General features: G+C 39.3%; 2 protein-coding genes across 6 annotated transcripts in view; both read left to right on the top strand.

Moving 5' to 3' along the window:
* The first annotated feature begins 11 nt into the window (after positions 1-11).
* Positions 12-7459, top strand: snupn (snurportin 1). 4 transcript variants are annotated; one of them, XM_027004039.3, is made up of 9 exons: positions 12-141; positions 1372-1536; positions 2170-2341; positions 3057-3161; positions 4856-4952; positions 5056-5153; positions 5796-5873; positions 5955-6035; positions 6410-7459. In XM_027004039.3, exons 2-9 carry the CDS (start codon positions 1379-1381, stop codon positions 6704-6706), a joined length of 1086 nt encoding a protein of 361 aa, XP_026859840.1. In that variant the 5' UTR covers positions 12-141; positions 1372-1378; the 3' UTR covers positions 6707-7459. The 4 variants fall into 4 exon arrangements, with proteins under 4 accessions (XP_026859840.1, XP_026859839.1, XP_026859838.1 ...); XM_027004038.3 differs by lacking the exon at positions 12-141 and adding an exon at positions 661-788; XM_027004037.3 differs by lacking the exon at positions 12-141 and adding an exon at positions 699-805.
* A 2788-nt stretch (positions 7460-10247) lies between these two features.
* ptpn9a (protein tyrosine phosphatase non-receptor type 9a) overlaps positions 10248-11727 on the top strand; it is a 27043-nt gene continuing 25563 nt past the window's right edge. For both annotated transcript variants that reach the window (XM_081712426.1, XM_035535137.2), the window contains exon 1: positions 10248-10952. In XM_081712426.1, coding sequence (XP_081568552.1) covers positions 10920-10952 — 33 coding nt within the window. In that variant the 5' untranslated portion in view covers positions 10248-10919. The remainder of the gene's footprint in view (positions 10953-11727) is intronic.

The raw sequence follows: 11727 nt of genomic DNA, 5'->3' as shown, positions 1-11727 counted from the left end.
GCTGGTCATCTTCATCGTATAAGCGAGAAAAAACGAGCCTGGTGCGTCCGAAATACAGGCGCGTAAGATCAAAACATTATCTCAACAGTGTCGCAGCTTCACAAAGACAGGACGCCCGCGGGGAGAAGAGCCATTCTTTCGGTGAGAGGTGAAATGATGAATGCATTCTACTGTACTGTGAGCTTGATCCTCATTCCGTCAGGAACTTGCTCCATTTTCGGAACAAAACGAAGCCATCCTATTTTCATTTCATATCCAAAATCAGAGCATTCTGATGTTGTAATATGTAAATTCGAAGGCTTAAGGCCTGCGGCCTCTTCCGCACAAAGTAAATCCTTTAACGTTTAGCAACAAAGTAACCTAACTCTTTCCATGACGCGAGACCACGGACAAAAAATGTAGGAAACTTTTTGTGGGTTATTTAAATGTGTATTATTAAGCAAGAGGAGGGATTAAACTTCAAGATCTTGGACCCCATCTAGAGGATACACCGCTACATGACACAGGACTTTAAAGCCTGTTTTTACTAAATAATTTTTTTAAAATACGTTCTTATTGTTATGCACGTTTTATTGGCATTTTCAAACACGAATATAGCACCATTTCCCCACAAAATCTGGTCTATCCGTTATTTAAATAAACGAAATAGAAAATGCCATGCTGCTTCTTGGATAAAACTCCGTGAAGGGTTTTGGTCGACCAGTCTAGAAAAGATGACCTAACGGTGCCATAGATCGTCAGAGGGAAACGCGACCGGACTGGAGAATCATTACTGCCTTCTATCTGAAGTACTGTCACTCTCAAGGTCTACAACAGATTTAATTCCTGTTTCCTAGAACTATGGTTTAGCGTTATTGTTCTCTGAGACCATGGGTCCAAATCCTGGAGAGTAACAGTATGCGACGGAATTTGTAGCTAGCAACCAAACGGAAGTAGCAAAAGTTAGCTAACGTAGCTAGCTAGGTTAGGTTATCTACCAGCTAGCGTTAGCTGGTTAACTTTGGCTTTTCCTTCAGGTCCGAATCCGTTTTCGCATGCATTGGAAATGGAAGATAACGTCAGCTAGCTAGATAGCTAACTAGCTATATATAGCTGTCTTATTAGCAAACACCAAGTTGCTTGACGAAAAATTGCTATGCTCGCCTGAGTGTGAAACTGCCAGTTCAGTAAAAGTAGACCACGGTCGAATTGTAACTATTTAATTTGGTGTAAATTTGTAACTTGCTAACTAACTTGTAGGTATCGTTACATGCATGACGAACGTCGTCGACATCTAATGTGAGCGTTTGACAGTTAGGACATACAGACACTGTTTTGTTGAAGGCGACTTACACTGTTATGTTGAGCTGTATTCTTCTGTATTGTTTCTAGGTCCGTAATGGAGGCCTTGACGCAAGCACTCTCCTCCAGTTTCTCTGTATCCAGAGAGCCCAACAGCACATCCGCTCCCCACCCGCGCCTGGGCCAGTATAAGGCTAGATATAGCGCGCTAGAACAGCATGAACGGCGGAGGAAATTCCTGGAGCAGCAAAAACTGTAAATCACACATTACATAGAGCTACCGGAGTACAGTATCTTTGTCAGTGATGTTACCTGTGTGCGAGCACTATAGTCACAGGGACGAAGTACATATAGATTTTGTTAATGTTTTCTGGTTTCATCATTAGTAAGTTTGCAAGTCTTCCTGTTGGTCTCAAAACGTATTGACTTTCCTGCTGTATACAGCGTGACTAGAGTGGAATACCTTGGATATAAGATAGACCTTATGTATTTTGCACCTCTAGGTATCAGCATTCATCCTTGTATTCTACAGTATTCTAGTTCATTGGTATGTTTGATTCTGACCTACTGTACTAGGATATATTCTATGAGTAAATGACAAAGCACTTTTGTAAGTCGCTCTGGCTAAGAGTGTCTGCTAAATGCCATAAATGTAATGTAAATGGATATGTTACAGAAGCTTGTGCAGAAATACATTTGAGTGTCTTTAAAGTAATGCAACCATCACTACTTGTCTACTGTCTTTGAAATGCATTGCATCAGTGAAGTAGATCAGCATCTTGCTATGAAAGCCCGACTAGAAACCCAGCTCTCTCTCAGTACTGAAACATGCATGATTTAGTTTTAGCAACTTATGTCAGATGTTTCTAAATGGTCCTGTGCTTGTAGGAAAAGACTCAACTACGTGAATCATGCCCGCCACTTGGCCGATGGAGACTGGACGGGGACGGACAGTGATGAAGAGGAGGAGAGACAAAAGAGCCTGTCACAGGATGAAGCGGAAGATGAAGGAATGGAGATTGAGCAACGACGAAAGCTGCCAAAGCACTACGCCAACCAGGTAGGAACACAGTAAACTCATCACCAGTGTTTTTGCCAAATTAGATTTGTTAATGTAATCCTATTCGCAGTTTAACCATTATCCGCCTATATATGTACGTGTGTGTGTGATAATATACTTTCCTACATGGAAGATCTGAGCTGTTGTACTGGAGGGCAGTGCCAAGTTAATGTTTTGCAAGATGCTGGAGCCTTAAACAACCTCCAAAACATAAGTGATGTTTAACCTTTTTTTCAAAAGGTTAACTTGTGCAGGCCAAACATGATTAACATTACATTTAGCTATATCGTCTCCTTGGCAACAGAAAATAGTGACGGGCTCTGGCTATTAATGCTGTACTGTACAGTTGATTTAGACTCTGATTTAACTTTTAAACCACATGTTAATAATAGTACTAAAACTACACTCTATTATTTAAGAAATATGGCACGACTGAGAATCTCTGATTCTTCTCATCAGAAATACTTCTGTTTTACTAGTATTGTTTTCAGAGACACTTGTCCATTACAAATAGTACATTTTAATCTTGACAGATAATTTAACAGTTAATGGTCAATTAACGAGCGTTGCTTATTGGTCCTGAAAAATATTTAAAATGAGTGTTATTGAGATATACAAAGTTTTATAGAGAGTCTTTAAACAGGAACTAATGTTATAATCTGGTGTTTTTGCTCTGTGTTGTCTGTCAGCATTAATCATTAAACTCTCTCTACAGCTGATGCTGTCAGAGTGGCTGGTGGATGTCCCTGTGGATCTAAGCTCTGATTGGCTGCTCGTGGTCTGTCCTGTAGGGAAGCGCTCTCTTGTTGTTGCATCTAAGGTTTGGACCATTCTGCATAATGCTGTTAGAAATGCCCTTTTAAAGGCATCAGCCATAACAGTTTAATGAGTTTCTTTTCTATTTTCCCCTTAAACTCTTTTAAAGAGGTGGTATCAAAGAAAATGTATGTTTCCTCCAAGGGTGTGAAGAACTGTGTGATCTGACTCATATTAATAGTGCTCACTGTTCTGTTTACCTATTGCCTGGTTTATTTTCACTCTGTTCAATTAGAATTGTATTCAAATTAGTCATGTGAGATCTAGCAGTAGAACTAACAGTGGGTAGCCTGACAGACTGAAAAATGTTTGCTACTTCAGTTTTTATGGTGGCAATTTGCATTAACTCTAGATTGTGAAGTGATCAGATGAATTGCAATTAATTGCAAAGTCATTTCTTGCCATGAAAATTAACTTGATCACAAAAATTACAAAATGGCCTGCTAACATCATTTCAGTGATCTTCTCATTAGCTCAGGAAAAAGTGTTAATGAGGACAAGGCAGCTGATGTCACTCTGTCATGCAGATTAGAAGAGCTGACTGGTTTCTTTTAAAGGGTGGAGGTGGTTGAAGTTTTCTGTTAACCATAGTTACCCTCATTGCATCAAAAGGGTTTCACAGATATGGACATTGCTGTATGTAAGATGGCACCTAGATCAACCATTTATCAATCATCAAGAACTTCAGGAGAGAAGTTCAGTTGCGGTGAAGAAGGCTTCAGGGCGCCCAAGAAAGCACCAGGACCGTCTCCTAAAGAGTATGCAGCTACGGGATCATGTCACTACCAGTGCAGAGCTTGCTCAGGAATGGCAGAAGGCAGGTGTGAGTGCATCTGCATGTGCAGTGAGGTGAAGGCTTTTGGAGGATGGCTTGCTGTCAAGAAGGGCAGCAAAGAAGCCACTTTCTTTCTTTTTTTTTCCAGCATGACGGTGCATAACCAAGTGGCTCAGTAAACAAAACATTGAAATTTTGGCTCCATGGCTAGGAAACTCCCCAGATCTCAATCCCATTGAGAACCTGTGGTCAATCCTCAAAAGGAGGATGGACAAACAAAAACACTGATTAGGAAAGAAATGGTTGCCATCAATCAAAATTTTGCCCAGAAGCTGATATCCAGGATGCCAAGGTGAATTGCAGAAGTCTTAAAAAAGAAGGGTCAACACTAAATATTAAGTCTTTGCTTAAACTGGATGTATTTGTTAATAAAGGTTTGGGGGGTGTTTTCATTTTTTTTAAACTTATGAAATGTTTATAGTTGTACTTCACTATACCATATAACCATCTGACAAAAGGATTTTTTAAAAATAAATAAATAAAAAAAACAGGCAGTAAACTTTGTGGGAAAACCAAAACACTTTATCCTGAGCTAATGAAAAGATTAGAATGATGTTAGCAGGCCATTTTCTAATTTTTGTGATCAAGTTCATTTTCATGGCAAGGAATGACTGCAATTAATTGCAATTCATCTGATCACTCTTTACAAAACCGAGAGGTGAGATGGAGGTCCTAGTGTCTGCTCATTTTGCTTGAAAGTCATAAGCTGGGTCTTTGGCTTTGAAAGTTAATATCAACATTGTAAGGAATCATCAGAAGCAAGTTATTTTTAAAAATTATTTATGGTGCGATAGCAGCAGTGTAAAAGCGTATATTCTTGATTTTCAAATTTAAATTGTGTTTACATTGTTCTCATTCAATAGGGTTCCACTGCGTCATACACTAAAAGTGGGTACTGTGTAAATCGTTTCCCCTCTTTGCTACCAGGAGGGAACAGGCACAATTCAGCCATAGGGAAAGGTAGGTACCAGGCTATCCTACAAACCTGATCGCCGCAGTTGCATTTTAAATACAGCAAATAGAATTATATTGTGGTAACTAACATTGAATCTTGAATTCCCAGATTATACCATCCTAGACTGCATTTACAGTGAAGTGGATAGGACCTACTACATCCTGGATGTGATGTGCTGGAGAGGACATCCTGTATATGACTGTCCTGTGAGTCTTTTATTGTTAAGAAAATGCTGTTCTGCTTTCAGCAGTCTCTGCTTTTTAATTCATGAATGCTGCATATGTATAGAAAACATAATGAGACAATGTATAACTAACTGAGTAAAAGTCTCATAGAAGTAAGTCACATTTGGAATGTGATATTAAAGATTTTTCATCAAAGGAAGTTAGAGAGAACTTCACACTATCAGCACTCCAAAGAACAGTGCAAACATCTCAACAAAGCTTTGTCCCCTTTGGGGAGAACTTTGTAAACATTTGGACAAGAAGACATTAGGTTTGAAACGAGTGTAAGTGAACATCTTGGTCATGTTGGAAGAGCCATCCCTGAGCTGGGTGGATGGGGGCGCTGTCCTCCTTACCTTGGTATTTTCACACCAATCACCATCCCCAGTGACTGCCGTGAGACCTTAAGGAGTTGTGTAATTCGCCCACAGAGGTTTAAAAAAAGATGGGGAATTACTTACCATTCTATTGAATTGGTAAAGGCCCTCAGATCAGTGGAAAAGCCTTCAAGACTATACCTGACTTACTACTACAAGACATTTTAAAGACCTGGATGGTGTAAGTACATCTTCATAGACATAAATGTGACTAAAAGTGAACTTATTGATATTTCTGACATAACAGACAGAGTTCCGGTTCTACTGGTTGCAGTCGAAGGTTGAAGAGGTGGAAGGACTGTCCGAGATTGGCAAACGGAATCCTGTAAGTGTATCGCTTGTGTTAAATGTGTTTAAGGATTGGACTTGATTATGTTAATGCTTCTAATGTTTCTTCTCTTTGCAGTTCCGTTTTGTGAGTCTTAACAGCATCAGCTGTTCAACAGAGTGCATTCAGAAGACTTTGGCACAGGATTATAGCTTCAGCGTAAGTGCAATGAAATATGATCTATTGACATAAATTATAGTGAATCTTATCCTATGCGCACAATTAGTCATACTGTATAAAGTAACTTGACCAAGTCCAGAAAATGTGATGGATAAATTATTTCCTGTGCCAAAATGTGTGTCTATTAATAAGCAGTTATAAATACAACTATGGTAGGTAAACGTCTGTTAATGAGGATGAATAAATACAGCTATAGTAGATCAACAACTATTAATAACTGAAAATTTGAATAATGCATTCTTTCTAAATCATGATTTCGATATGAAATCACTCCCTTAACTCTACCACGTTTTCTTTCACTCACTGTTAATATATACCGAGTGTGCTTTTCTCTAACACCAACCTCCCCCCAGGTGGACGGACTCCTTTTCTACCACCGGGAGACTCACTACACGCCAGGCAGTACCCCGCTGGTGGGCTGGCTCAGGCCCTACATGGTGGCAGACATTCTGGGCATGGAGGTGCCACAGTGCCCCCTCACCACAAAGCCCAACTATGCCGGTCACCAGATGCAGCAGATTCTGGAGCACAAGAAGACGTCCACTGAGGTTCGGCCGGCAGATCAGAATGGGACATATGAGCTGGAGCATCTCTCCACACCAGACACCCAGACAGAAGCTAACAAGCACAGAGAGGGCATGGAGAGCTGAAGACTTGTGACCTTCCAGGCACATCAAGTCCTACTCAAAGATCCCACATTATATATGATTGCCCTCAAATATTAATACTGGCATAAAGTTGACATCCATCATTGACCAGTTGAAGGTTAAACTGCATTTGTCATAACAATACAGAAATAAACCTGTATTGTACGTCTTGCTTTTAAATAGGCTGTTTGATCACGCTGCTGTGGTCACACACACAACCCCCCCCCCCCCCCCCAGCATGGTGAAACACCATAGACCGGTTATGTATTAGTAATGTGGAACTGTCTCACTTCCCATCTTGAAGAAAGTTATCCTGTATGTTGGTTATAGTTATTCACTTGGTTGCTCATGCAATGATCTTCAAATCATTACATTTTATTACTTCACCAAACAATACGATTTGAAGAAATTGCATGATGGATTATATGTGCTGTTTTTGTCATTCTATGTGGGAACAACTACATTTTGAATCCAGCACAAAACTACAGAGAAGCAAAGACAATCTAGTCTTGGTTTATCTCCAGCATTTGGAGTCATTGGAAATCATGAAATACTATTCTGCATGTATATGAAAGTTAGTGTTCAGATAACACAATGCATGAATGCTTTTTCTGCAAGCCATTAGTATATTTTAGATAAATTTTTTAATTTAGACTCCTGGCATCAGACATGTAAGTTTCAGGACATGATGAAGATTGAGGCTGGTACTTTTAAGCATGATTTGTAGACCTTAATAAATGTATTTTTATTGTTCAAGTAATTTTTTTTTATTTCCACTTTTTAATACATTTAATGTAACATCAAGTGCTTAGTAAATTATTTCTTTTATTTCTAATTCAGTACTGGTGCTCCCCAAGATTGTATCCTCTCCTCACTGTTTTTGTCCTCTGTATACTAACAACTTGATCAAAATCCTACACTTTATTAGAGGCAGTGATGAGTCTGCAAAGAAGGGTAATCAGATGGCCCAGTGGAGCAGTCAGAACAACATAGAGTTGAATATGTACCAAACTGGAGCAGTGGAGAGATGACAGATAAGAGCTGCTAGTCTAGTTTTACGCAGCAATCACCTCTACCTGCAGTCTGGTACAGCTCTGCCACCAATCACATCTATCTGCAGTCCAGTACAGCTCTGCCACCAACGTAACACACAAACTACAGTGCAACACTACATCTGCTGAAAAACTATAGCTGCAAACCTTAATCTTTATCACCCACAGAGCTAGCAAGCAGGCAGTGAAAATTAACACTCCTTCCAGCCTGGACATGACCTATTCCAACACCTTCAGTCTAATAAGGGTCTAAACTACCAGACTACAAAACTTTGCACTACTAGCTTTAATCCTGTATCTATCTGGCTGCTATATTCTGCCTTCTATACAATATTATTTGCATACCTGTAGTTTTTATACTTATGAATTTTTATAAGCCTTTTTTAATGCAATTATGGAATGTCTACAAAAGGCTGTCAGTATGCCTGCATCACTTTACTAATGAAAGATTTAGGAAGGAATGTTTTATGTGATTGCAAATTCTGCTGTGTAATGTGAGATACTATGCAGCTAAATACAAATTCCTTGTATGCTTAAACATACTACACCAATAAAGCCTCATTCTCATTCTACTTCAGAAAGTCCTCAGGAGTCAGCTGGGAAGCCTGACATGCAAAAAAAAAAAATAGTTTGTGTATGCACGACACAGGACAAACATTTTGAACAATTGCATGCAAACCCATTCAACGTCCATGAACTTGGCTAAGAACTTTGTAAATTAGGTTTTTCAGCAGAACCCTGCTGGCTTTATGGGCTGGTGATCAGAGCTCACGTTTACCTCCTGCTGCCTTCAGCCTTTGTTACAAGAACAAAATGGGTACATTCTGGAACTGGGCATGATTGGTCATGTTTGAACTGAATATATAGTAATAATTTGAGGTCACACATTTGCTACTGAAATAATAGTAGTTATATGGATGGCACCTTGTCATAATTTTGGATCTTCCCACGTTCATTACTGACAGGTAATCTGACTACAATCATATGTAAACCATTTTATTAAGCCATGAGGTTTGCTTACCCTGTTTCAAAATCAGATTGTTATGAGAATATCTTCATAGTCATCTTCAATAGAGCAGGTTACAAGCAGTAGTTCTGTTTAAGCTAACGTACTGTGTTCCTGGAAAGTGAAGTATGACTAATAAAACAGCTCTGAAACCACATCTCTGAAACTCTCATTTTACCATCTTGTATACTATGACAAAGGTAGCTAACCTTGTTTTGACTCATTTTGGCTGCTGTCACAGCGTTTTCCACCTCTTTCTTCAAACTTAATGCTTTGACCTGAGTTGCATAAAAATAAGAGCTTTCTGTTGCCGATCACAACTGAATCTTTCTTCAAACCTACTTCTAACTTAATGCTTGCAGCCTTTGCTAAACAAACCCACAACTTATATCCTACATTAGTGTAGAGCCCACAGGGGAATAAAGTTAAAAAATAACCTCATCCCCCCCAACCCCTCCCAGATTATGCATTTGTAATATTTATATTTGAACATATAAGTAGGAATGCATTGATTGAATCAGACTTAGTCAACACAAATCATATAAATGTTTCATATATAATAAGCTGTGGCAAAAAAAAAAAAAAAGCTTACACAAGAAAACTAAGGCATGGGTTTAAGAGAAATGTTAATTGCATATATTTTCCCAAGGACACACAGCACCTGTTTTCTAGTGTAGCAGAGGGTGTGGAGAAAAATGTAAAAACCTACTGACCTCACTACTTCACTAGAAGGGATGGATTATAAAGATCATTTTAGAATACTAATATACTAGTCTGGTTCTTTAAAAACTCCAAGTAATGTTTCTTTTTCGATGTCTATTGGATAATATTTGTAGTATATTCTATTTAACACAGACTTGGTGTGTGCAGCACTAATCTATGCTTAGACGGAGACATTATAAAATTTAACATATTGCAGAAAAAAAGGGATAAATATTACTGTTGTATTGCATAGCTGACTCTATTGCAATGTGAGATCACATTTTATGAGACTTTCTGTAACTGGATATTTCCAGAATTATGTTTTATGCTGAAATCAGTATGGTTGATTTCAAAGTGAGTATGGAGCTCTCTGTTGGGCAGTGGAGGACCAAACAGAAAGATGTAGGTCTGCTGACAGGAAGTGCATTGTTGCTGTCACAATTTCCTTGATTTCTAACTTTTTACTTGATTTAAAGAGCCATTTTGTCCTATTTCTCTCGATATGGGAATATATTTTTTTTACTGATGAAGACCTAAAACGTTACTTCATACATTCTTTGTGTCCTAGATGTTTTTTAACCAGTCATGAATGCAAAAAGCACGTAACAGGACAAGAGAAATGGTTTACGGCTTCCTCTGATTTTACTGTAAACTCCTTGTGCAGTGACATTTTTATGAATGAAGCAGCGAATGAGTGGGAGGTGCTGCAGCCGGTGGTCATGCGGACGGGTGATCTTGATATATTCAACTGTTGTGGTCGCTTGTAGCCAGTAGGGGGCTAACATTTGCAGTTTTCCTTTCGAGCTATTTGTTAAGTAAAGATAAAAGCCTGAAACCGACGAGGAGGTTCCAGATGTGCTAGTAACTTTTTTTAAATCTAAAAGATGGATGCTTTCAGTTTCCGAGTATAAACGTCATCGGACTCACTATTTATACCTGAACGCCCAAGACACGGGAGAGCATGAAGCTGTGCATTCTGTTTTGCTGATCTAACATTAGCTAGCTACACGGTCGGCTAGCAAGCTAATATTTAAGGTGTCGCCAGCAAACATTGGCTGGCTGATAGTCATTACGCTTGTCGTTGACCTGATGTCGCTGATGTTGATGATGGTGTGATGAAAACCATCTTAGCAGTCTATTTTTGCAAATATGGCACCGAAGCTCGAGAGTACTGCGCATCCAAATTCCAGCACAATTTAGCCTGGCCAAAAATGCCAAGTTTGCTCTTGGTAGTACATGCATAATCTCGCTAGTTAGCTTAGTAGCTAGTGTGTTTTTTTCCTGTCAAAATAGCGGTAACCTTAAACCAATGATACCAATAGCTAGCTAGCAAGCTAATCTAGTCTATCTGAATCGGCAATTGGCGTCGTCGACAGTATTGGTGAACGGAGACCCTCCTGAAGGACTGGTCAAGCACTTGAAGGAGAAAGGTGTCTTAATTGAATAGACGTGAAGTATGGCTGCCACTTTATCAGCAGAGGAAGAACAGGTAAGTTTAAACATTGACATTTATTATATAAAGACACTACAGCGGTGTCGTTAGCTAAGTGGTTATTGGTCGATCGAGCTATAAAAACAGGAGCTGTCCGATGTTTTTGATGCGTAAAATGAACCCCCCTCTAACGCTGAGGATTTCCTAGAAAACTGAGGACTGTTGCATTAAGAGTGAACCTCGAGCAGCACCCTGGCTGTAGGCACAGTTCATCCTGAATTTAGGCGGTCCCAGACTGCTCACATGAATAAACCTGGCTATATAGCTAGCTAAATGACTTTATGGATGTGTTGTAACGTTTTGATGACTAGATATACGTGTAAACAGTAAAACCGAGGACTCCAGTCTTTCGGGCCGTCGTTTCGCAATATTTCCACGAAGAGGAGAAGGACCACTTCACGTCAGCTGGACAAAAGTTGCTTTTTTATATCGGGAGTAATTTCATGCTCCGTTTTAATTATTAGGTTTTAATGATATGACTGTATTTAGTTAGCTAGATGTGTTAACTTTTCGTTTTAATATTTTGTGACGAACTTTTGGTAGCACCTTTGGCTTCCCCCCTCTTGAGAAATGTTACTGTTTATTGCCCCCCCTCCCCGAAATGAAATTTACGCCCTTGGACGAACGTATGGAAGTGTTTCGAATAGTTGGAAGCGGAACGATTAATTTTTAAAGTTGTTTCCTGACACTTGAGGTTGTTGGAGCGGCGTGTACAAAGATATCGCATGTTAACCTTCTGGTTTACTTACGCAGAAGGTGTTTATTAACTGAT

This window comes from Electrophorus electricus, chromosome 4 (assembly GCF_041902795.1).
Source record: "Electrophorus electricus isolate QZ-2024a chromosome 4, ASM4190279v1, whole genome shotgun sequence".
NCBI lineage: Eukaryota > Metazoa > Chordata > Actinopteri > Gymnotiformes > Gymnotidae > Electrophorus > Electrophorus electricus.
The sequence above is the reverse complement of the archived record's forward strand: the minus strand, read 5'-3'. Positions and strand labels throughout refer to the sequence as shown.